Source organism: Symphalangus syndactylus, chromosome 8, assembly GCF_028878055.3.
Source record: "Symphalangus syndactylus isolate Jambi chromosome 8, NHGRI_mSymSyn1-v2.1_pri, whole genome shotgun sequence".
Taxonomy (NCBI): domain Eukaryota; kingdom Metazoa; phylum Chordata; class Mammalia; order Primates; family Hylobatidae; genus Symphalangus; species Symphalangus syndactylus.
In genome coordinates, this window is record NC_072430.2 from 101,337,383 (window position 1) to 101,362,419 (window position 25,037).

A 25,037-nucleotide genomic window follows, 5' to 3' on the forward strand; every position below is an offset into this window, starting at 1 on the left:
AAGAGGACATGGTGGATAAGAGTGAGGGGTCAAATGATTTTTGTACACACCTGAAGGAGGGGAAAGGGGGAGTTAAAGGGAGAGTCTAAAGAGGGGTGAGTGGAACAAAAGGGCCTAGAGACCCCGAAAAGTGATAACATCAGCCTAAGAACTCAGGCCTCCCTTGTGTTCTTTATCCATTCATTCATTCATTCATTCAACCACTCTTGTGTTCATTTCTCTCCCTCCCTCCATCCCCCGCTTATCTGCTGCCACACACCCAACAGCCTACAAAGGCAAAGCAAATTCCTATGTATCTCTCAAGCCTCGGGTTACACATCACTTTATTAGGTCCTCATGATTAACCTTCTGCCTACATAGCATCTCGGATTTTTTCTTTCAAAAATGAATCACAGTGTGATTTCTCATTTGTTGACTTCTCTGCTATGTTGTAAGCTCTATCATGGAAAGGGTGTCATCTCACTGCTGTGTCCCTAGCACTGAGCACACAGTCTCAACTCAGTACATAACTGTGGATGAATAAGACATCTCCCAGACAAATAAGTGGCATCACTAGAATTCTCTAAGACCAAAAATTGGTGTGGCCAAGATTGCTAACTACTCACTAAAATCCATGCTCTGTCTTTGGGGGCACACAGACACACTAATTCCTCACCCTCCCTTGTAGCTAGGTATGGCCGTGGCTAAATTCTGGTCCGTGGAATATAAGCGGAAGTGATGTATGCCAATTCCAAGCTGACCTGTAAAAATCCTTCCATGCTGGCCGGGTGCGGTAGCTCACGCCTGTAATCTCAGCACTTTGGGAGGCCGAGGCAGGCAGATCACCTGAGGTAAGGAGTTGAAGACCAGCCTGGCCAACATGGTGAAACCCTGTCTCTACTAAAATACAAAAATTAGCTGGGCATGATGGTGGGTGCCTGTAATCCCAGCTACTTGGGAGGCTGAGACGGGAGAATCGCTTGACCCAGGAGATGGTGGTTGCGGTGAGCTGAGATCACGCCACTGCACTCCAGCCTGCGCAGCTGAGCAAGACTCCGTCTCAATAAAAAATAAAAAAAATAAAAAAATAAAAAAAAAATCCTTCCATGCTTTTCCTCCATGCTCTTTTTCCCTTTGGGGTAGCAGGACTGCACACTACCCCTATGGTGATCTTAGAGGCCACATGTTGCTACCTGGGATCCTGTTTGGAAAAGGACCACCCCTCTAATATGTTCATAAAGAGACCTAAACTTCATACATCATACATCCATCATACATTTAGGGGTCTGTGTGTTACAGTAGTTAACCTATCTAATTCAGTGATAAGTTACAACTGAAGTTAAGCTCCCCTAACCTTTACCAGCCAGCAACTGTTTGTCACTTTCCCAAAAAGAAATGAAGGCCATTCAGGGGCCAGTACAATCTTTTTTGGTATGTATGACAGAACAAAAGTTCCATTTGCTCATGATCATTAGGAAAATATAGTAACCATGCCTTGGGCTTCCCTGGGCTTGGGCCACAGCCACAAAACAGGCTGGGTGGATTCCCGTGCTGTCAGAACACTGGAAAGGGAGCTTGCTGGCCTGGCCTTGGCTCAGAAGTACAGGTCACAACCCGCAGGCCCTGAACAAATGCCCAACTGTCTTCTCGAGTAGCCTGTCCCTGGCCTCATCTGTGCTTACCTTGCAAAAATGTCACAAACCATTGTCCTGTTGTGCTCAGTGCCAGCTGGGGAGAAGCTGCCAAAAGTTTTTGCAAAAGCCATACCAACCTGCACTGCCATGGAACAATGGCTACACCAAATGACTCGCCTTCTGAATAAAGCATTCAGCCAACCAGACAGACGTAATCCACCTCCCTGTGGCAAAGCTCCTCTTACACTGAGGATGTAGTTGACTACTTCTGTTTCTGCTTAACACTAGAGACTTTAAAGAGAACTTCTCTCCCTGGTGGACTTCAGTGTTTCACAACTGAATTACATTAAGAGACTTAGTAGCATGTACTGTACGTAATTGCTTGTTCAACTCAAGTCTAGGAAACTACTAAAAGGGTAAATCATTGACTAACTCTTTTTACCTTTCTTTATTGAAGGTTTGTTTGTTTGTGTCAGGTCCTTCCAGATACAGTGATTCTTAATCTTTTGGGAGTCAGATACCTTTTTAAGAACTTGACGAAATAGTTTGATTCATTTCACACAAAATATGTATATAGTGCACATATCTACTGCCTGTGACTTCAGAGGGCACACAGGACGCCTCGTTCACCCACTGATCCCAGACCCAGAGTCATGAACTTTTTAGGGCAAGGGTCAGCAAACTTTCCCTAAAAAACCAGATAGTAAATATCTTTGGCTTTGTGAGCCACATATAGTCTGTTTCACAACTACCCAATTCTGCTGCTGCAGTGCAAAAGTAGCCACAGATAATACATAAATGAATGAGTATGGCTGTGTTCCAACAAAACTGTATTTATGAACACCAAATTTGAATTTCATGTCATTTTCATGTGTCATAAAATATTATTCTTCTCTTGATTTTTTTCTCAACACTTAAAAAATAAAAACCATTCTTAGCAGGAGACCTGCAGAAAAAAATGTATGATGTACCATAGGTTGCCAACCACCACTGCAGGGCGTGGGTTCTAGGGGTTCATCACCTTGGAAAAAAAATTGCATCTCTATTATCACTGACTTCTAATTGGAATTTAGCATTTCCTTCCACTATGAATGTAGGCCATAAACCACAGTAGCAACATCAGTAACTGTAATGTTGTCACCAGCAGAAATCACAGGTATGTTCATATAGCATTAGCGTTGTTGCAGACAACTCAAAATACTGATTATGCTCATCACTATTTTTAAATTATGCTCATTCTTAGATCTTCTGCTGTATCTGGTTATTTAACCAGATTTTTTTTGTTTTTTTTTGAGGTAGGGTCTTACTCTGTCACCCAGGCTAGAGTACAGTGGCATGATCAAAGTTCACTGCAGCCTCGAACTCCTGGGCTCAGGCAATCCTCCCACCTGTGCCTCCATCACTATTCCCAGCTAATTTTTCTTTTTCTTTTTTTTTTTTTAGAGACAAGGTTTCACCATGTTGCCCAGGCTGGTCTCAAACTCCTGGGCTCAAGTGATCTGCCCAACTCAGCCTCCCAAAATTCTGGGATTATAGGCATGAACCACTGCGCCCAGCCTAAATGTGTTATTTTTTAAAAGCACATAAATTACCATATCACAAAGTAGATTTTTAATATTTGGGTAACTGTATTTCAATAACTGATTTCCATTGTAACCCTAGATATTTTATTTCTTATATACGGTTTAAGAACAGTGTCCTGAGAAACAGTCTGGAGCTTTCACCAGATATCAAGAGTCCATGGTATATAAAAGGTTAAGAGCCCTTTCCTGCTCCAGGCTAACAGGGCCTGAGTGGCAAAACCACAGCATCTCTTACCAGAGTATTCACATCTTCTGTTTTATGGATGAGCATCCGGATCTCCTCTGGATCACCGCTGAAGATTGCCTGAACCAATGGTGGCTGCAAACACAAGAGAATGGGAATCAGAACTAAAATTAATACATCTGATCACATACAGATGCAGATGGTGAGAAGACTTGTTCCTTAAAAGTTTATTCAACCATTATCAGATGGCAGACAAAGATGAATAAGACTCAGACCAACCCTTACGAGAAGTCCAGTGGGGGAGATATTTACATAAAGAAATAACTATTATACAATCTGAAAGCCAGGCCAGATAGTCTCTAACCTGAACTATGAACTAAAGTGAATGTACCATGAACACCACCCATCATTGAAACTTTGATAGGCCCTTAAATCCCTGACAAGGAAACTACTAAATCTGTGGTTTTGTGTATACAATCCCTGTTATGAATTGAATCGTATCCCCACCAAAATTGATATGTTGCAAGCCCTAACCCCCAAAGCGACTCTATTTGGAGACAGGGCCTTTAAGGAGATAATTCAGATTAAATGAGGTCATAAGGGTGTGGCCCTGATCCAATAGGACCGGTGTCCTTATAAGAAGAGGAAGAGACACCAGAGCTCACGTTCTCATTCTCTCTCTCTCTCTCTCTCTCCCTCTTCCTCTCCCTCTCTCTCTTTCTTCTCTCTCACACAGGAGGAAAGGCCATGTGAAGACAGAGTGAAAAGGTGGCCGTTTGTAAGCCAGGAAGAGAGGCCTCACCAGAAACTAACCCTGATTTTGGACTTCCAGCCTCCAGAACTGGGAGAACAAAAATTTCTGTTGTTTAAGCCATCCAGTCCATAGTATTTTGTTATGGCAGCCTGAGCAAACTAAGACAGTTCCCTATGATTTCTCTACTTCTTGTTAGACAATGTTTCTTGTTATCCTCAAATAATTCCATTCCTAGAGGATGCTAATGGCCATGTTTCTGGCCACCAGAACACTTTTGTGACGATATTTGGAAAACCCTTGAAATCATTCCCAAATGCCTCCCATAGGTTTAGCCAACAAGTACTGTCTTAAACATGCTTATTAAAAGTAAGTGGCACGATGGCAGGTTAGGGAAGAAGAGGGGGTGTTACCAAGCTCTTATTATTGAACTTATCTGCATTAAACAAGATCCCAGCATGCAGTAGAAGGATCTATATAGTGTGATGGAAACACAACCAAAAGAACAGCTAGCTCCACTTGGGTAGGAGGCTGGGTGAAGACAAGGGTGTATCCAAAAAAGCTTAAGGAAGGCACCTTAATGAATAAATATGATTTGCTGACAGGGAAGGAAGACAGAGGAGGTACAGGTGTGCAAAGGTGTGGATGTGCAAAGAACCTGATATGTTAGTGACCAGAGTGTGGGGTAAAAGAGGAACAGTGGCAGGCTTTAGGGTTGATGTTGGGCTTGCCTGCATGGCAAAAAATCCCATTCAAAGCCAGTTTCACACTTGCCAGCCACATGCAAAACCCATTTCTATGTGCAACTTGGGGGTGAGCATGATCATCGCTGCCCAACCTCCTCATGGGATTGTTATTAGGATCAAATGAGGTAGTACATGAGAAAATCTCCTGTAATCAGACAACCCTACATAGATGTTTTCATTAAGAAATGTTTCATGATGACAAGATGGAGTAGTTGATAATTTTAACCTTAAAATCGTTGGTAATTATGCACACACACATGCACACACACACGGCGTGCACACGCACACACACACACATTCACCCAAACTTCTAGAAATACCTTAGTCCAGTAGTCAATTAGATGACAGCAGTTTCCCCAATGTGTGTGACCATAAGAATCACCAGAGATGCCTATTAAAAAAATAGTCCCAGATCCCTTTCCTAAGGATTTAATACATCCAAGGTGGGGACCTGCAAATCTAGATTTTAACAAGTACCCATCAATTCTTAGGAACTGGTGGCAAACACTGACCTCAGGTGAAATCACTAGCGTCACATACCTTGACCTCGCCCTGTGATCTGCTGTTGGGAATGTGAGTTGTCATTTTCCCTGTAAACACTCTTTTCTCTTTTTATCCTCCTGTTGGCTTTCTTACAGGTTATGTTGCTGTTTATTGCTAGTTGGGGGACCAATATAAGTACTATCAGTAAGACAGAGTAAGATTCCTTGAGGAAACACTGTGTAAAAATGTCAGAGTGCAGAATGGATATTTCAATATGACAGGAATTTGTCCCTGGGATTCTCCTCTGCCATAAAAATTCCCAGCAAATGAATACATATATCTCTTTTTCTTTCTCCAAAACACCCTCTCAATTCTGCTTGTTGACAAGGTGTATGGATACTTTCTGAAATTGCCAACAATGAAGTAGCAGGAAAGAAGTCCTGAAAAGAATACAAGTTTACTGCTAGTTCAGTCTTAGCTACTTGCTCTGCCTAAAGACAAGCAGATCCTTCCACACTCCCGCTAAGTACCTGCTAACCAAGTCTCCATTCGGGTTACGTCTGCCCCATGGCAAGGACCACATTTCACACAAGACACAGAGCCAGACACAAATTCAGGGTTTCAACAAAAAAAAAAATATTGAATCTTGTTTATCTGCTCCATAATTCTCCATCTGCTGTGCTCATGGCCAAATGCTCATGTGTGTATTTCTGCCTTTTTGGACCTTAAAAGAAAACAAACAACAAACCTCCACAACCAGAGAACGATAAGTAGAGGCAGTGTCTGACAAGATTTTTGTGTTAAATCAGGAGTAGTCAATCAACAGCTGAACAGTTAAGATTCCGGGGAACAAACCCAATGCAGTAGTTAATGCACCACTACTTAGTCACTTTAAGGTAACACAATGAGGTGAGCAAAGTCTCCCAATTGCGAGTGTACGGAATACGTACATTCTGTTGCATTCACTCAGTCCTCACACTTCTGAAGAAAGGCAAGCATTCCAAGCTATGGCTGGAATGTTACCAAGGAGAGGCACCCCGGGTGCAGTGGCTCACGCCTGTAATCCCAGCACTTCGGGAGGCCGAGGCGGGCAAATCACGAGGTCAGGAGATCGAGACCCTCCTGGCTAACACGGTGAAACCCCGTCTCTACTAAAAAATACAAAAAATTAGCCGGGCGTGGTGGCGGCTGCCTGTAGTCCCAGCTACTTGGGAGGCTGAGGCAGGAGAATGGTGTGAACCCGGGAGGCGGAGCTTGCAGTGAGCCGAGATCGCGCCACTGCACTCCAGCCTGGGCGACAGAGCGAGACTCCGTCTCAAAAAAATAGAAAGGCACCCCAAAAAAGCTTCCAGAGAAGGGCGCCAGCATAGTCCCTCAGCAGGGAGTGGTGCCTCTGGGACTAACGCTGCTAAAAGCTACTTTATAGAGAATTGTCAAGGCACAGAGTCCCCAGGAGCCATTAGGAAGAAGAGGCTGAGCTATCATTATAACTCTTCCAATACTGAAGTCACATGTATGCATACATATGCGCCTAGGTACATATGCATACCTATCTACACTCAGGCATGTATGCATAGAGACACATGTTGATTCATATACAAACCCCTTCTACTTCCTGTGGAATAAAAAAGCAGCTGTTCTCCACATCCCAAAGCCTTGCTATATGGACATCTCTAGCCTCAGCTGTGCCATGTGGCTACCGAGACATCGCCTTCACAATTATGAATCTAAGCATCATGGGATTTCAAACTAGAACTTCACAGATAACGTGCTTTGCTTCAGCTGAAGCTGTGTGTTTGTATGGATATAATTACTGAACGGAATATGTACATTACCATGATTCTTGAGCAAGTAATATTTATTTTTTAAATATTATGACTGCTGCTTCTTTTTTTCTCTCCACACTCCCAAAAACATTCCCAGAGAGCACTTTGGCACTCCTTTTTGTTGGAATTTTAATGCGATCCTGCTGTTTTATTTTTCCCCAGGTAAACACTTAACCTAAGAAAAAATATTGGGGAAAAGATATATCTAAATACTATCTCTATTATATGATGTTTAAGGCAAAGAATATTCTAATTATAATATTCTTGCTCATAAGTATCAAGGACACATATTCTGTTGTTCATTAATTTGGCAACCATTATAACTTTTGCAACTTTTGCCTTAACTTAAATAAGGCTTAGAAGCAAAGTCCTACCTGCACAAGAGCAGAGTCCCAAGCCTTGGCATGTACAGATACTTCTTTTTAAAGTTTCACACATTTTAGCACTAGCATATATAACACGAGTGCTTTGTGTACAGTAGGGTCCAGAGTTGAACAAACACAAAATTGTAACAAGGGTCAAAATTGAGAAAAACAAATAGTGATAGGAAAAAAGGAGATTCAGATACCATGAAATCATTGATCATCATCCCCTAAAGAAATTTAAATTCTTAAGAGAGATATGCAGTCTTTTTAGCTTCAATTGCTAGAATTTTCTTAGCATACTTAGCAGCTGCAAAATGATTGTCAGTGCTGCAGATATTGGTGCAGTGCCTCTGGTAGATTCAGAAGACAGAAGGACACTTTCTGGGCCAAATTTACCAAAGGCACAAGTGGGATTTGTTATTCAGATGGGACCTGTCCTTGCCTTCAAAATCACCAACAACTAGCCCCCTACTACCTTTCCAGGAGTGTTGACGGCTGCCTTCTAGAGGTGACTGTCTGCCAAGCTGATGACACTTGACCCCTCTAAGATAGAAATGTGGAACAGAAAGGCCCCTTGATCTTATCAATTTTGTAGCTGACCTTGCTAACCCTTGGAACTGAAATCTAATCAGCCGAAAGCCACTTTCTCTACCCACATCCCCTATCGGCACATCCAATAAAATATTCTGTTTTTATTCTCACCCTGAAAACAAACTGGGAAAATACCAGACTTCCAAAAATAAAATGCTAAATCAAATATGTACTAGAGATAGTTATTCTCAAACTTTGAAGTAGAGTCAAAATTCCACTAGGGGGAGCAAGATGGTAATTTGTTACCTGGGAGGTAAAAGCAAAGGTTCAGGATGTGTAATTAAGGAAGTAAGGTAGTTGAAACATCCACTTTATTAAAAACATAAAAGAACTCAAGCTTCTGAAAGAGTTCTTAGTCATAAGTAAACATGCACACCATGCACATACTAAAACAAACAAACAAAAAAACACCAAACACAAAATTTCCTATTGATCCCTGAGGATCCAGGTTTTAGAAATAAAACTATCTAAAACCTAGGTACTAAGGGATCATTTTCATCATCTGTAAAATCCAATTCAATTATTATGTCAATTCCACTAAAAAAATATGCTACTGATGTCATCAGACACACCCTCCATTTAAGAATGAAGCCCATCATGGGTTCTACAAAGAGAGCCAAGCTAGTTTAGAGTATCCACTCCATCCGGCTATGAAGTCATCAATGCCCTCCCACATCCCGCAAAATCCCCTAATGAAACCACCATTTTGATTTTTGCTAAAACCACTGTATAGTGTATTTCACTTTCCCTTTGTCAGAGTTGCATGCTCTGTACTAATGAATTGGCTTTGGAAGATAGGCAGAGTGACAGAGGCTGTCACTGAGCATTGGTAACTACAGTCAATGGTAATAAGCCCAAGCAGCATCCAGGGATGCTCCAGCATTTCATTCCAGATCCTGGTGTGTTGCTTGTGTTTTTCTGATTAGATCAGAAAAATAAAGACTCCAAGTCTAAAAGAAAAACATTTTGCATTCCAATCAGAAATGGGTGTTGGGAATCAATCAATAGCCAAGAAGGAAAAATTGATATTCCTAAACATCTGTCCCTCCTTGAGCATTCTGAGTACATATGTCATTAAAGTAAGATGGGAGTGTGTTATTAGTAGCTGATAGCTGATACAGCAATAATCTAGCCATATGAAGCCATCAACTTATATGAACAAGCTGAAACACTTCGTTAGGTAACAACTGTTTTTTGTAGGAGGCAGTGCTTGCACTTTTGTGAAAGGATAATAAAAATTTGTTCAAGTCACTAGATTTAATGAACAAAACCTGCTAACTCAATTCATGTGAGTTCTGCTGTGTGATCTGCTGCAAGGATTTCATTGAGTTCTTCCTGAATATAGATCACCCTTTACTTGAGAAGTTCACTCCATCCCAGAAAGATAATGATTATCATAAAATCAAAATCTGTTCCTCTTAAGTACCATAAGAACAATACAAAAATATACTGAGTCCTTATAAATACATTTTTTAAAAAATCAGGGAGCGAGGCAGGACTGCATGTCTGAAAATGTCTCCTACAGGCTATGCTGCAGAATAAATATATATAATATTTTCCATTACTATTAAAAACAGAAAAAACATAAAATTCCATGTTATAGTAATACCCTCCCTCTAAGTAGTGTATTTGTTAACTCTATATTTAACATTATGAAAAAAGAATTACATCTCATTAGAAAATGGAGAAAATTAATTTATCACCTAATCTTTTCCCAATGAAAATAACACATGGGTACTGACTATGAAATAGTTACTCAAGGACCAACTACCCCAATTACCCAATTTTTGGAACATTTAATCCTTTGTTGCTCCTTCCTTTCCTGAGATTCTCTTTGGGTGTTTCTCTGCTCTTTAATACCACTAGTTATCACCCTCACCCAATGGCCAACCCAAAGTAAAACAAAATTCAACTTTGTTACCAGTTCCACACAAAAGTTGGGCCAAAGGAAGTGATGAAATAACAGTATCAGTTAAATTGACACCTGGAGGCAATGTTAATTTTTATTGACCTCCCGTTTTTTCCACAGTAGAAAGATTAATGCTATGGTATCAGACTGACCTACAATTAAATCCAAGCCATTTCCATTTCAGTTTTCTCATCTCTAAGATGGGGTTACAATAGCCATTTTATAGATGTGTTTAAAAAATAACATAACAGCCAGGCGTGGTGGCTCACACCTGTAATCCCAGCACTTTGGGAGGCCAAGGCGGGCGGATCACAAGATCAGGAGATCGAGACCATCCTGGCTAACATGGTGAAACCCCATCTCTACTAAAAATACAAAAAAAAAAAAAAAAATTAGCCAGGCGTGGTGGCGGGCGCCTGTTGTCCCAGCTACTCAGGAGGCTGAGGCAGGAGAATGGCGTGAACCCGGGAGGCAGAGCTTGCAGTGAGTGGAGATTGCGCCACTGCACTCCAGCCTGGGCGACAGAGAGGGACTCCGTCTCAAAAAATAAATAAATAAATAATAAAAAATAACACAACACATGCAACACCCCCAGCATGGGGCCACATGCCTGGTGTGAATGAAATAAAAATAGGGATGATTGTTTACCTTGAGTTAACAAGCTCAAAAACCTACATAGACAAGTACATTTGTGTGCATCCTAAAAAAGGAAAAATAAGAGATCTTGAAAGATTTCCTAAAATACTACAGAGTAAATAAATTGAGTTAGGATTATAACCCACTCAACACCACCTCTAAAGCAGAGGGGCCCATCATATTGGGAGAGAAGCTTTTACAGGCCCGGGAGCAAAAATTAAACTGAGCATGACTTGGCCTTTGTTACACTCAGCAACCTCGAAATTGTCACACATTCTCTCTGTACTCAGAAGTCTAATCTATAAAGCCAATAACTCACTGAGCTAATACATCATTTCTTGTTGACTAATCAAAAGGTAACTGCATATATTCATGCCGGCTTGATGGGACCTGAGATTGTAATTTTGCTACTTAAGGTTATCATAAATACATGTAGTTACACCTTTCTTTTGTGATCTCCTGATAGACACAAAGGAAATGAATTCCCTGTCTGGAGCTGTGACGAAGCCTAACGATTTGCCTGTTAGTGACAAAGTTGAGGCTAGAACTTAGTTTTCCTGATTCTTGCAGCTCAGTACTTTCTCTCACATGTAATATAATATATATATAAAATTCATGATCAGAATTCAGCTTCAGTTTCAACATACCTCCTATGGAGAAATATTATACACTAAGGAAAAAGCTGCCATATATGAGACACATTCTCTATATATATACACATAGATATTTACACAAATAGTGGCCAAATGCATATATATAGATAGATAGATATAGATATAATTCCTTACAACAAAGTGGCTAACAATAAAATAATCTTACCAAAAGAAAGAAAACAAAGGGCTACAGTCTCTCAAAGTTGAGGGGGCTCAGCATGGGTCTGAGTTATAAAGATGAAGAAGGTAGGCACTAAGCAGAATTTTGAAGGATGAGACTGGGGACTGGAGAGTAAATCTTTCATGCTGGAAAATAATAGAAGATGAAGTTAGAAAAATGAATAACTGGGTGGGGGGAGCATCACATCAGCATAAGGAACTTTAACCTAACCTTTCTGGTGCGATCATATAGCTCATTACACCTCAAACTCTTGGGCTCAAGCGATGCTCCCACCTCAGCCTCCCAAGTAGTTCAGACTACAGGCACAGGCCACTGTTACACCTGGTGAATTTTTAATATTTTTTTGTGGAGAGAGGGTCTCGCTATGTTGCCCAGGCTGGTCTTGAACCCCTGGCCTCAACCAATTCTTAGCCTCCCAAAGAGCTGGGATTACAGTCATGAGCCACTGTACCCAGCCTTTACCTAATCTTATGGACAAACAGGAATGGGGGTCGTGAGCAAGAGAAAGGAATAGGGTTTTCCCAAGAATTTAATCTGGCCAAAGTGTACACTGAGTACTGGAGAAGGAGAGATTGGAGTTAGAGGCCCAGTTAGAAGGCTGTTGCTACAATCCAAGCCATCACAGGAAAGAACTTTCCCATCTTTTTTTTAATCACAGTCTCCCCAGGTGCTACTTACAGGGATACGGTGAAAACAACAGATACAGTTTTCGGTTCTTTGATGTCTGCTCTATTCCTGGATGCAATTTTGGCCCAGCATCTTGGCCACTTTCCTTCACTCTTTATATATAGCCCAAATCCCTTGCCTCCAAAACACTAATGTTTCCAGGTGAAACTGAGGTTACTTCCTTTAGTTCTGGAACACTTCCATTTTTTCCCCCACAGAACCTCTGCGGATGTAAGCTCTGTTTTGTCAGACTTGTCACTTGATCGCTGAATTTAAATCATAACATTTCAAAAATAGGCCACATCCATAAAGAGAAAGGCAAATCAAAACAAGGCAGACAGCCTTTGCCAAGTGCCATATTTCTATCAGGATCTGCTGCCAACTACCCACAGATTTTTTCACTCTGTCTAGTTTCAAATGGCTTGAGATCAAACCTAAACTTTAGCTAAGATAATTAAATTGTGTTGGGGAGTTAACTTTTAAAGAAAGCTAATTTGGGCAAAAGGACAATGGATCCAGGAGGTTAGTTCATACAGAATATTTAAATCCATGTAATTTTAGTGAAACAAAAAGAACAACTATATATACTTCTGCAACAGTTTCCTGTTTTGAAAAATTGGTATAGAGGTTTTATTTCTCATCTTGGCTTGGGTTACATTCTTTGTATAACTGTATTTTATTGCATATTGAATTCATGCAGTTGCAAATATGAGAGGTGGATTTAATAATGTTAATCAATATAAACCACTTTAGTGGTCTTTGTGGGGAAAAAAGAAAAATGGCCAGATGATGATTTTTAGGGTTGTAGGTATATTCAGTAAAATTTATTTGTCTGTTCAAATAGAGACAGCAGTTCAGTTTTAGGGTGCATTGGAAAACATGACTTTTTATTACTACCTGGTATGTGCATCACTTATCATAAAAAAGACAACAATAAAAAAGTATTCCTTATAAAAAATAGCAGAAAATGATCCATAACTACAGAAGTATCTTCTTGTGGTCGTGAGTAATTTTAATTTTTGAGAATCTCACAAATTGGAAGCTAAATAAAGCAATTCAAGTGTCCTTTAAAAACAACAACAAAATCAGCATGTAGAAATGAAAGGTACTCTCAGAAAGGTGGCAATCGCTTGCTACATTTGAGGAGGCTGGAACTACTGTATACAAGATATATGGATTAACTCAGTCACATTAAATCATTCATGATTCAGGCAACTCCAGATTGGGTTTGTCTAAAATCTGTTAGCACCTGGGTTCTTTCCAAACACCAGCAAGCAATTTTTACGCAATCAGGTCTTTCCAAAGCCCATGACAATTTTCCTTTAAACCCTCTCCTTCCCTGCTACTGTTCTTTTCTTTGAATTCCACGTGCATTCTTGGAAAGACAGCGAGCAGTTAAACTCTCACCACCTCTCCACAGGTGAGGGACTAGGGACATGTGCAAAACTCAGCCACCTTCCTAGCCCTGGCTGTTCTGGCCATTGTCAATTTTTTTTTTTTTTTCCTAAGGCATCTTGTTATAGCAACCATTCTAAAATTTAAGGCAGTGGGTTGACTAGGACCTGAATTAGTTTCTGCCTGAGATGACTGGAAGGTCCCCCACTCCCTCCCCAGCCAGAAAAAGTCACATGGAATGAAAATCTATTAGAGAATCCCCTCAGTGTAGTCTTCCAGGAAGCATCTTCTCATTTCCCCATCCAAAATCATGGCAAGGACATCCAGTGACAGATGTCAAAGGGAAAGGATAAGGCAGCAGGAAAAGAGAGGAGCCTAAGAGACTGAAAAACATTTGATAATATAAAATGGGAAAATGGGAAATTCTGCCAAAAAAAGAACAGTCATATCATATTTCCTTTCACAGACACCAACCCAGTGCATAGCTCCTTTATTTCTTTACACACTACCCCCTCCAACAGGGGATAAAAGATATGTTTTCTAAAACTTAAATCTGGTACACTTCAGATAACCACATTCAATTCAACAAAGATGTATTAAGCATAAGACATTTACTGAGCATAAGAAATTCAGACACTGGAGGCCAGGCGCAGTGGCTCATGCCTGTAATCCCAACACTTTGGGAGACCAAGGCAGGCTGATCACTTGAGTCCAGGAGTTCGAGACCAGACTAGACAACATGGTGAAACCGCATCTCCACTAAAAATGCAAAAATTAGCTGGGCATGGTGGCGCACACCTGTAGTCCCAGCTACTCGGGAGGCTGAGGTGGGAGAATCAACTGAGCCCAGGAAATTGAGGCTGCAGTGAGCCATGCTCACACCATTGCACTCCAGTCTGGGCGAAAGAGTGAAACCCTGTCTCAAAAAAAAAAAAAAAAAAAGGAAAGAAAGAAAAAGAAAGAAAGAAATTCAGATACTGGAATGTCAGAGTCAGTCTCTCCCTTGATGAGGTTACCAAGGTGTAACAGGAAGTATACAAATACACACAGCCAGAATGTAAGGCACACGCCGCAGGAGAAGTGCATGGAGAAGGGAGAGAGATTGTACCTGGCCTCCTGAAAGATGCAGCCTCTGAAATGAATATTGAAGACTGGGGAGGATTTAAACAGGTAGAGATGGATGGAATGGTAAGGGACTGTCCCTTCTTCATATTCAGAAGGCTGTGAGCAGAAGCTAGGAAGCCTGAACATACACAGGGAACAGTTTCATTTGGCTGGAGCAGGGGAGAAGTGAGGTAAGCTGAGCAGTAGACAGGGATCCTATCATGGAAGGTCTTGAATACCAAGCTAAGAAATTTGAGCTCTCTTCTGTAGAACTGGGGGAGCAGTGGGTGGTTTTTGAGCAGGGGAGTGACCTAAGATTTGTGCTTTAGAACAATCACTCTAAAAATGGATTGTATGATGACCTGGAGGAAAAGGCTGGAGCATCATAACAAGTTAGGAAACTGCAATAATAGTCTGCACAAATGGCTCTGGGGATGGAGTACCACTCAGATGTTAGAGGAAGCATTCTTCTGGTGGTAATATGTGAATCTAAAAGGTAAATTTGGCCGGGCATGGTGGCTCACGCCTGTAATCCCAGCACTTTTGGAGGCTGAGGCAGGTGGATCACCTGAGGCCAGGAGTTTGAGACCAGCCTGGCCAACATGGTGAAACCCCGTCTCTACTAAAAATACAAAAAATTAGCCAGGCATGGTGGCGTGCCCTGTAATCCCAGCTACTCGGGAGGCTGAAGCAGGTGAATCGCTTGAGCCCCTGCGGTGGGGGTTGCAGTGAGCTGAGATTGTGCTACTGCACTCCAGCCTGGGCGACAGAGCAAGACTCCATCTCGAAAAATAAAAATAAAAATAAAATAAAATGTAAATCTATCTCCACCTTTAATGTAGCAAGGGCTAGTCTCCTCAGAAGTGGCTGCCTACATTCAAAAAGGTTCTCACCAACTTCTTCCACAGGACACAGGGCTCGGGAGCAGCGCCAGCCCGACATCGGCGGAGGAGCACCGGAAGTTCTGCAGCACTGGCTTTCTTTGCTCTTCCACCTATGCATGCTCCTTCTCTCTAGTGGCTTGCCGAGCCTGGTTAGCTCTGAGACCGGAAGTTCTGAAGTCAGTTGGCATCCTACATCTGTGCAACCTACTTCTCTCCCCACTCCACCACAGAAACCAGAGCCTCGAGGCTTTTGGCTTGGGTGCTGCCTTCACAGTTTAGGTTTTGGTAAGAAGAACGCTTATCTTCATGTCATGAGAAAGAAAAAAAAATGTATCTTTACGTAACGAGCTGAAAGAACAAAACAAGTATACCTAAGCCAAGTACATGCTATCTTTATTTCTTTATTTCCACACTGAAATTTAGTCAGGGATAAAACTTACTTTTTTAATCACACGAAGTTTGAAAAATAGGAAGTACTATGGGAAACACCTAATGCATCAAAACCCCTGTGCATTTTATCTTTGTCTTATGTTTGCTGGATTTTAATCTTAGTAGGTTTCCTGTTGCAACAATACAAAAACAGATAAAGAAAAAACTTAGTAACCTTTCCTACCAAAAATGTGAACAGCCCATGTTCTTGTTGGTAGATACAGATACAGATATATGAGATTATCGTTATTTATTATCACAAAATGGGATTTTACTATTTCCCCCACACATACTTTTTTTGAGATGGGGGTCTTGCTATGTTGTCCAGGGTGGTCTCAAATTCTTGGGCTCAAGCGATCCTCCCACCCAAGGATCTGTAATCCAAGTAGTCTGGATTACAGATGCATACCACCATGCCTGGCTTATTTCCCTCTCTTACAATTTGCAAGAATAATTATGTACTGAGGACATCCCCCAGGTCGATAGCTACAGGATTAAATCATTTCTCTTAATAACTATATATAATACTATTCCATTGTATGGATATACCATAACATATTCAATTATTCCCCTTTGAGTGGGCATTTGGGTTGTTTCTAGTTTGTACCACAACAAACAAGCCTCTATCAGTGCTTATCCACATTGCGCAGAGAAGTGCTACCAGAGCCAAAAGCATTTTCTGAGTACCTACAATATGCTATTTTTATGAAATATACAAAAGAAATGTGTGACATAGTCCTTTCCTAAAAGACTGCCAAATATAGCTGGGGAAATAAGCCTAACCCACACAAAACACTTAAACTCTGTAAGACAGTACTGAACCATGTTCTACAGACCTCATGCAAATGGATGCCAAGTTGTCCTTCTGCACAATGACAGATTGGAGAGGTAATCTAGAGGTCCCTTTAGCCATAATATTCTAGGAGCCTTCTTGATTCAGAAAAGGGGAAGCATGAAAGGCTAAGAAGCCAGAGTGGTGTCTCTGGAGGAGGCAGGACTTGAACAAGGCCTGAACATGGTTTAGATGGAGGGAGAAAAAAAATGTATTTTGGAATGACAAATGAGGCAGGGCACAGCACTGACTTTAGACATGTATATGTTCAGAAGAATGACCTCTTCTCATACTCCTCCCACCACCACCACCCCCCAGCCTCTGCTTAAAGATATAAAAAATTCCCAAGCGTGGCTGCCGCAGAACGTCACACTAATTTAAAATGCACTACTTCCAGACAGCACGAGCTTGAAAATACCTCCAAATCTCTTCCTTCCCTGTCCTTGTCATGCCCTATGCTACCCCCTGCCAAAACACATACAACGCTCGCTGTGCCCTTCAAACAACAGTAGTCATTTAAGCTGCTCCTGCCCATCTGGAAAATAATATGAATAACATGAAAGAAAGCAATAATGAAGTGACTGGAATTTAGCAACCAAAAAGACCTCAGTTCTTTTGATAATCAAAAACTTTGTTAAAATGTTGACATCGACTGTCACTACAGTGTTGGTCTTTCACTCTATGTTGCAATAGTATGTTTGCAACTTCTCCAAATCCATTTAAATGAACATATTTAATAACAAGTTTTAAATTTGATCATTTGTTAAATATGATTTGAAAGCTTAGTGTATGTCCTGATATATATTATGCCTTGAGACTGAATATAAGTAGTTCTATGGGAAAGTTCTTAAAATGAATTAGGCATGAGTAAATTAATGTGTTTTTAGTCCCAAAGACTAGAGATTAAAAAGGCATGTGTAATTTTTAACTGAGAGGTGGTGCCACAGAGAAGTCTATGATTCTCTCTTTTTCACTACCCATCCCAGTTTAAAATTAGCTTGCAGCATGTTTTTTAAACATTAGGAAAACAAGATGCACTCCCAGAATGTTCATGTGAAGGGCACGTGTGAAGACATAATCTTGACAGCCATATTACAGAAAACAAGGGAGTGAGTTACTGAGTTTTTAACAAGGAGAGTGAGTTACCGAGTTTAAAACCTAATTTGCTGTGTGTTTTTATTTAGCAGAATTTTGAATGCTGTTGCCTCCGTGGCACTAGGCAACCACAAAGGCAACTGAGGTCTGAGACAAGGCATCAGGGAGATAGGGTCCTTTGGCCTCCTGTGGCCCAACTGACATAACTGAGGTTGGTTCCTTTCTTGGTATCCACACCCCCCTCTCCTCACCAACAATCCCCCTGACGTTGGCTCTGAATGATGTGGAGACCCTGTTAGTGTTGTTGCATGTTAAATCTAGGTTTTGGAACCGGCACTGCACACCTTATGTCAAAACTCAGAGCTGTTGTGTTTATATTTTGTTTTTGTGTTTTGTGTTTTTATTTTAGATGCAGGGGATACATGTGTAGGTTTGTTACACAGGTATATTGTGTGATGCTAAGGTTTGGGTTTCTAATGATCCCGTCGCCCAAGTATTGAACATAGTGCCCCATAGGTAGTTTTTCATCTCTTGCCCTCCTCCCACCCTGCCCCTTTTTGGGATTCACAGTGTTTACCATTCCCTTCTTTGTGTCCTTGTGTACCCAATGTTCAGCTCCCACTTGTAAGAACATTCATAGCCACTGTTACCTCATCACCATGTAACATTCCAAGGGTTTAAAATGCACAATACAATCATAGTTCTTTTGAGATCATGGTTGACTGTCCTGACAAAGAACTTTTAGCTGCCCCTCCTCCACCCAGGGATAGAAGTGGACTTGGTGAAAGGCAGGTGGCCTGTGACAGCAGTGGCCTGCCCAGGCACGCAGAGGCTTGCTCTCACTTTTAAAGTACTTGGTACATTTGGCACTGTGCAGCAACTTTTTGCTTCTTGAATTGTGACCAGTCAAAAATGATGAAACAAGGCCATTGAGGGGAGTGGAAAGAAATTAACTGACGTGCCAGGAGTCCTGGTCTACCCTTGATCAGTAGGTGTTATATAACGGAGGGCAAGTCACAGAGCGGATAGAAACCTCTGTTTTCTTACCAGAAAAGATAGGTCCAAAATGATCGACTCCTCCAAGAACAATAAGGGAAGAGATGAGATTTCAGATGGAAAAAAAACAAAACAAAACAATAAGGGGTGGTCTAGGTGACTATAATCTCACTCTACCAGAACAGCTAGACGACCAAGCATGATGCACACAGCAGGGGAAGTAGCAGGACCAAGCTGCTCAGAACTGGTCAGAGTAGTGGACAATTTCGTGCAGATCTTACAGGCCTCTTTTTTGTTTTTTGTTTGTTTTAAGACAGGGTCTTGCTCTGTCCCCCAGGCTGGAGTGCAGTGGCATAATCACAGTTCACTGCAACCTCGACCTCCCTGGGGTCAGGTGAGCCTCCCCCATCAGCCTCCCAAGTAGCTGGGACTACAGGTGTGCACCACCACACCCAGCTAATTTTTAAAAACAATTTTGTAGAGAGAGGGTCTCACCATGTTGGCCAGGCTGGTCTTGAACTCCTGGGCTCAAGTGATCCACCCGCCTTAGCCTCCTAAAGTGCTGGGTTTACAGGTGTGAGCCATCACGCCTGGCCCTTTTTTTTTTTTTTTTTTAAGACCTAAATGGACGCAGAGGAAATTTGGCTGATGTTTTTTGGCTGGATTGCATATCAAAATCCCCTGGGAAACTAGGTCCCACCCCAATAAGCCTGAGGCAGTGTTAGGGATGCGAATCCCAGCACCAGCGCTTGCAAAGGCTCTCCAGGTGACTCATGCAACTGCAACACACGTGCAGCACTGAATCTGCTTCTTCATCTCAATACCTTTCACATCCCACTCCTTTGACCCCATAGTCCCTCTTCAGGGAGGCCGTCCTATAGAAGTAATGAGATATACTGACAATTTTTGTATAAAGATGTTCATAGCAACAGTATTTATGACAGGAAAAATTAAAAGGGAACCAATGTCAAAGCTAGGGAAATTATTGAGCAAGTTATAATATATAAACCAAAAAAGATATACGAATGGCCAAAAAGCACATGAAAAGATGCTTAACATCAGTCTTTAGAGAATACAAATCTCTAAGAACTATTATTTCACAATTTCTGGTGTGTGTGAGATACCATTTCACACACACTAGATGGCTAAAACAAAACAAACAAACGAAACCCAGAAAACAGTGTTGGTAAGAATGTGAAGAGATCGGAACATTGCTGATTGGAATGTATAATAGTGCAGCTGCTGTGGAATTTTATTTAGCTATTTAGCTTGGTAGTTCCTCAATAAGTTAAACATGGAATTACCATATAATTCAGAAATTCCACTGCTATGTGTATATCCCAAAGAACTGAAAATACGTGTGGAAGCAAAAACGTGTACATTAATGTCCACAGCAGTACTATTCACAATAGTCAAAAGGTAGAAATAACCCAAGTGTCCACCAACTGGCATCAACTGATGAATGGATAAACCAAATGTGGTACAGCCATAGAGTAAAATATTACTCAGCCATGAAAAGGAACAGCGTATAATGATAGATGCCACAACATGGATGAACCTTGGAAACATTATGCTAAGTGCAAGAAGTCAGACACAAAAGGCCACAGGCTGTATGATTCCATTTATATAAAATAGCCACACATAGAGACAGAAAGCCTATTAGCAGTTACCAGGGATCAGGAGCAGGAGGGAATGGGAAGTGACTGCTTCATGGATACAGAGTTTCTTTTGGGGTGGTGAAAATGTTCTGGAATTAGTAATAATGGCTGCATAACACTGCGAATGTACCTTTTAAAATGGTTAAAATGGTAAATATCATGTTAGGTGTATTTTGCCACAATAAAAAAATTATGATACATAAAACAGAATATTTTACTTATTAAAATTGACCTTTTGAGGAAGTTTAATGAGATGAGGAAAATGTGGAAAAAAGCAGTCTATGAAACTATATACAGTTTGATCTCAGCTTCATAGCATAAAAATATGCACAGAAAAACGAAGACTAGAAGAAAATTTATAAAAATGCTAAGCAGGGTTATTGGCAGATACACTTTCTGTCTTTTTTTGTAATTTCCAAATTTTCTATAATATTATGTTTATTATTATTGTTAACTATCATTTTTATAAACATAAAAAGAAAAATTTTCTTTAAAGATAAGACCACTGACACTTTGGATCAGAGCTAAGAAAAGATAATGAGAATAACGAAGGCTCTAAAAACATGTGACATAATGATTCAGGTAGGGGGCTAGACAAGAGTATAGAGTGGTTAAGGCTACAACAATCTGGAGAATTTATGTCCTGTCCAAAGCTAAAACTGTGGCTCCAGATCTTTTGAGTTTTCAAGAGATGCCAGAGCTCCAGACGTTTCAGTGAAATGCCCTGATTTTTAAATGTTGGCAACTTATTCAATATTTTTCAAACACCACAGGCCAAACAAAACACATCTGTGGACCGGATGTAGCCCGCAGGCGCCAGTTAGCAAATTCTAGTTTATAAGAACAGGAATGTTTAGCCTGGAAAAGAAAAACCTTTGAAGGGATATAGTACTAGTAACATCAAGTGTCTGAAAAATGACTATGTGGAAGATGGTGTAGGTTAATTTGTGTGTCTCTAGAAGGCAGAACCCGATCTAAAGGCTGGGTGTTATCAGAGAAGCAGAATGGGGCACAGTCTATAAGGGAGAGATCTCTATTAGAGCAGCTGTCCAGCAAGAAACAGCTTCAAAATGCAGCGAGCTGCCCATCCCTGATGTACTCCAGCAAAGGCTACATAACCAGGATTCCTGCTTTGGGTCAGAAGTTGGACTAGGTCAAAGGCTCCCAATTGTGGCTGCACATTAGAAACTTGAAACAAAGCATACAGATTCCTGGACCCTGTCCCAGAACCACAGAGTAAGGTCCAGGAGTGTGTATTTTTAAAAAGCATCCCCTTTGGGTATATACCCAGTAATAGTATCGCTGGGTCAAATGTTATTTCTGGTTCTAGATGATTTAGAACCACTTAATCTTTGACTATAACCCTGGAATTCTAGTATTCCGATCCATGGTTTTACCTACCTGGCCAGTAAGGAAGGGAAGGAGGGATTGAGGAAAGGAAGAACAATGTACCAGAGCTCATTGTGGAGCAGGTCCTGTGCTGCTTTCCTTATGTCATCTGACTGTATTTTTCACAACAACCTGGTGAGTTGTGAAGTGATGTCTTCCACCCCATTTCCCTAAGAAAGGAACTAGGGCTTGGGGAGTTTGGGGATGGCCCAAGGTGACTGCCAGTCACTGGGAAGATCTTTCCAGCTCCAGATCCCATGCTAGTTCAACTATGCCACCTTGCCCTCTTCTCACCAACTCAACAATCATTTCTCCAAGTGCCCATGGTGGGCCAGGCAATGCATTAGGTGGCAAGGATTCTGCAATGATCAAGATACAGTCCCAGGCTCAAGAAGCTTTGGGATCTAGAGAGGAAGAAGAAAAGTCAACAGTGACATCACGGTGGAAGCAACAGGGTCATATGGGAGGGATACCCAACCCAGCCTTGTGTCATCAGGGAAGGCTTCAGAGAGGAGGTGACAGCTAAGCTGGGGAAAAGAGATTCCAGGGTGAAGGTGCAACATCTACAGAGACTCAAAGATCAGAGGGAGCCTAAGCCTACCACGTGTGGGGAAATGTGACTAGTTCAGAGGCTGGAGTGTGGGATGCAAGGAGTGAAATTGTAAGGTGGGGCTGGCCACGCTGAGACTTTGTCACTAACCTCAGAGAAACAGGAAGCAAGCAAGACTGAACAGAAGGGGGTGACATATGCAGATTCACATGTTAGTAGCTCAGACTGGCTGCGGAGAGGAGAATGGATTGGTGGAGGGAACACAAGGGAGGCTGTGGCACTCATTCAGCTAAGAGGGAATGAAAAGCCACACAAAAGTGGTGGCACAACAGAAGATGTGCAGCACAGAGATGATGTTTTTTCACTCATTCTTTCAGTAAATAATATTACAGAGCCCTTCTTATGTGCTGGCCATTCTGCCTAGGCTGGACATACAAGCATGGGTAAAAAACAGTCTCTGCTGCCGCGAAGTTCACACTGTTAGCCCTCTGCTAGGGAAAAGATGTTTAGGGAAGTAATTTCAAAAGTATTAAATAAGGCCAGGCATAGTGGCTCATGCCTGTAATCCCAGCACTTTGGGAGGCAGAGGTGGGCAGATCACCTGAGGTCAGGAGTTTGAGACTAGTCTGGCCAATATGGCAAAACCCATCTCTACTAAAAATACAAAAATTTGCCAAGCATGGTGGCACACGCTTGTAATCCCAGCTACTCGGGAGGCTGAGGTAGGAGAATTGCTTGAACCTGGGAGGCAGAGATTGCAGTGAGCCGAGATGGCGCCACTGCACTCCAGCCTGAGCGACAGAACGAGACTCCTCTGTCTCAAAACAAACAAACAAACAAAAAGCATATTGGTTGATTATGTTATCAATAATAACATAGTAGGGAAAGGACGTACAGGACCGGCTCCTCCATCATCAATTGTCAAAGAGTCATTAAGCGCAGGAGTCACATAAGATAAATCTAAAGAGTTATTGCAAGGCCAGTACTCTTCAGAATTACATCCCTCATGTTCATATATAACAGTGTCAATCAGACTGTCTGCTCTCAGTGTATTTCATTCAAGGAAAGTAAGAAAAATTTACCTACATTTTAATTCATCATTCTTTGAAGAGAAGTGATGGATTTAAAAATCGTGATAAGATTTTAAGCTAATAAATTAGAAACATTCTCAAAAACTTACTAAATGTGGCCCTGCACTAAATTAAATTAAAACTCTTCTTGTGGCATTTGAGATCGTTGCTAGGTGCTGAAGAAGCAAGTTTGGATCTACCCCAAAATTGGCCACAGAGCAAGCAACTGGAAAATCACGGTGTGGAGGGAAGGGGGCAAGTGTCTGAAAACTGTGCTATCAATTTCTTCAATGATTCCATTCAGATTGCAGTCCCAGTTCACCAATGAGGCCAGGACGTTCTACCAGAGTCCTCATTGTTTAAATCACAGTCATAACATTCTTTTAATTCTTTTAGTCCATCCCAGTGTAATAATCACCCTCGATTAAACAGCTGTGCCTGTGGATGGCACATTAAGATGCTTCTCTTTTAGAGGTGATTTTTATTTTTTGCGACCTCTCAGATGACCCCTCTGATCTTTTATCATTCTGGCATCTCAAAGGCCAGCAAAGAAAAACATATATTAGAAAATGAAAATGTTCCCTTCCCTTTCTGTTTTTCTCTTGAAACACTACTCCTGACACCAGCTCACCACCGATCTCAAATCACTGAGAAAGATCCTCTTCTCGTTTCTTCCTTTGCCATGGTGCTCTTTCATGAGATTATGATAGAACTTTCCCCAGTCCACCAGGACAAGGGAGCACACACCCCAGATTGGTAGCACTGAGTCAAAATCTGCTTGCCCAGAAATGTTATAGAAAAAAGGAAATCATGCCCCATATGGGTTGAATAATCCCAACCTTAACATTTGGCAACTCAAAGAAAAACAGAAACGAGGAAGATGCATACAAGTTCTTACAAGCCAGCCTCTAACACAACCAGCTTTTTAAAAATGTACTGGATTCCTAAAAGTAAAATTCTAAAGTCTTCCTCCCCCTTCTATAAATTGTACAGCCAGGAAAGAAGAGGCGACACCAAATGGTGACAGGGAGTTTTGTTGCTATTATTGGGCTGTTGGTTTTATCGTAGTATTACATAGCATTGATGAACTTTTAAGAAATCACTTTCCTCAAACTTTCTAAATATGTTACTGTCCATGCTCAAAGAGAGGTCTGAGATTTGTTACATATTTTAGACATCTTCTAAGTAACTCCACAGAAGACTCTCAAAACAAAAGTGTGACCTCAACCTGCCTATAGGTCCCCTAGTGGAGAATGCTTGATACCAGGTGACAACCCCCACATACCCCAATAGTGCAAGAACAAAGTGGAGGCCAGAGAAGGGACTGGTGGTTTCTTCTTAGTTCTCAGAAGGCTTATCTGATGATCCACTCACCTCTCCTTCCACCTTAAGGGAAGAATGGGAGATAATAAGCAAAACTTCCAGAAAGAGCGATTAGCCCTTCAACT

The 25,037-nt window shown here is 41.4% G+C and overlaps 1 protein-coding gene across 7 annotated transcripts in view; it reads right to left on the reverse strand.

The window, feature by feature from the left end:
* The window catches only part of ANKRD44 (ankyrin repeat domain 44), a 330,964-nt gene that overhangs the window by 204,485 nt on the left and 101,442 nt on the right, over window positions 1-25,037 (reverse strand). For all 7 annotated transcript variants that reach the window (XM_055290102.2, XM_055290105.2, XM_055290101.2 and 4 more), the window contains exon 2: window positions 3,432-3,515. In XM_055290102.2, coding sequence (XP_055146077.1) covers window positions 3,432-3,515 — 84 coding nt within the window. The remainder of the gene's footprint in view (window positions 1-3,431; window positions 3,516-25,037) is intronic.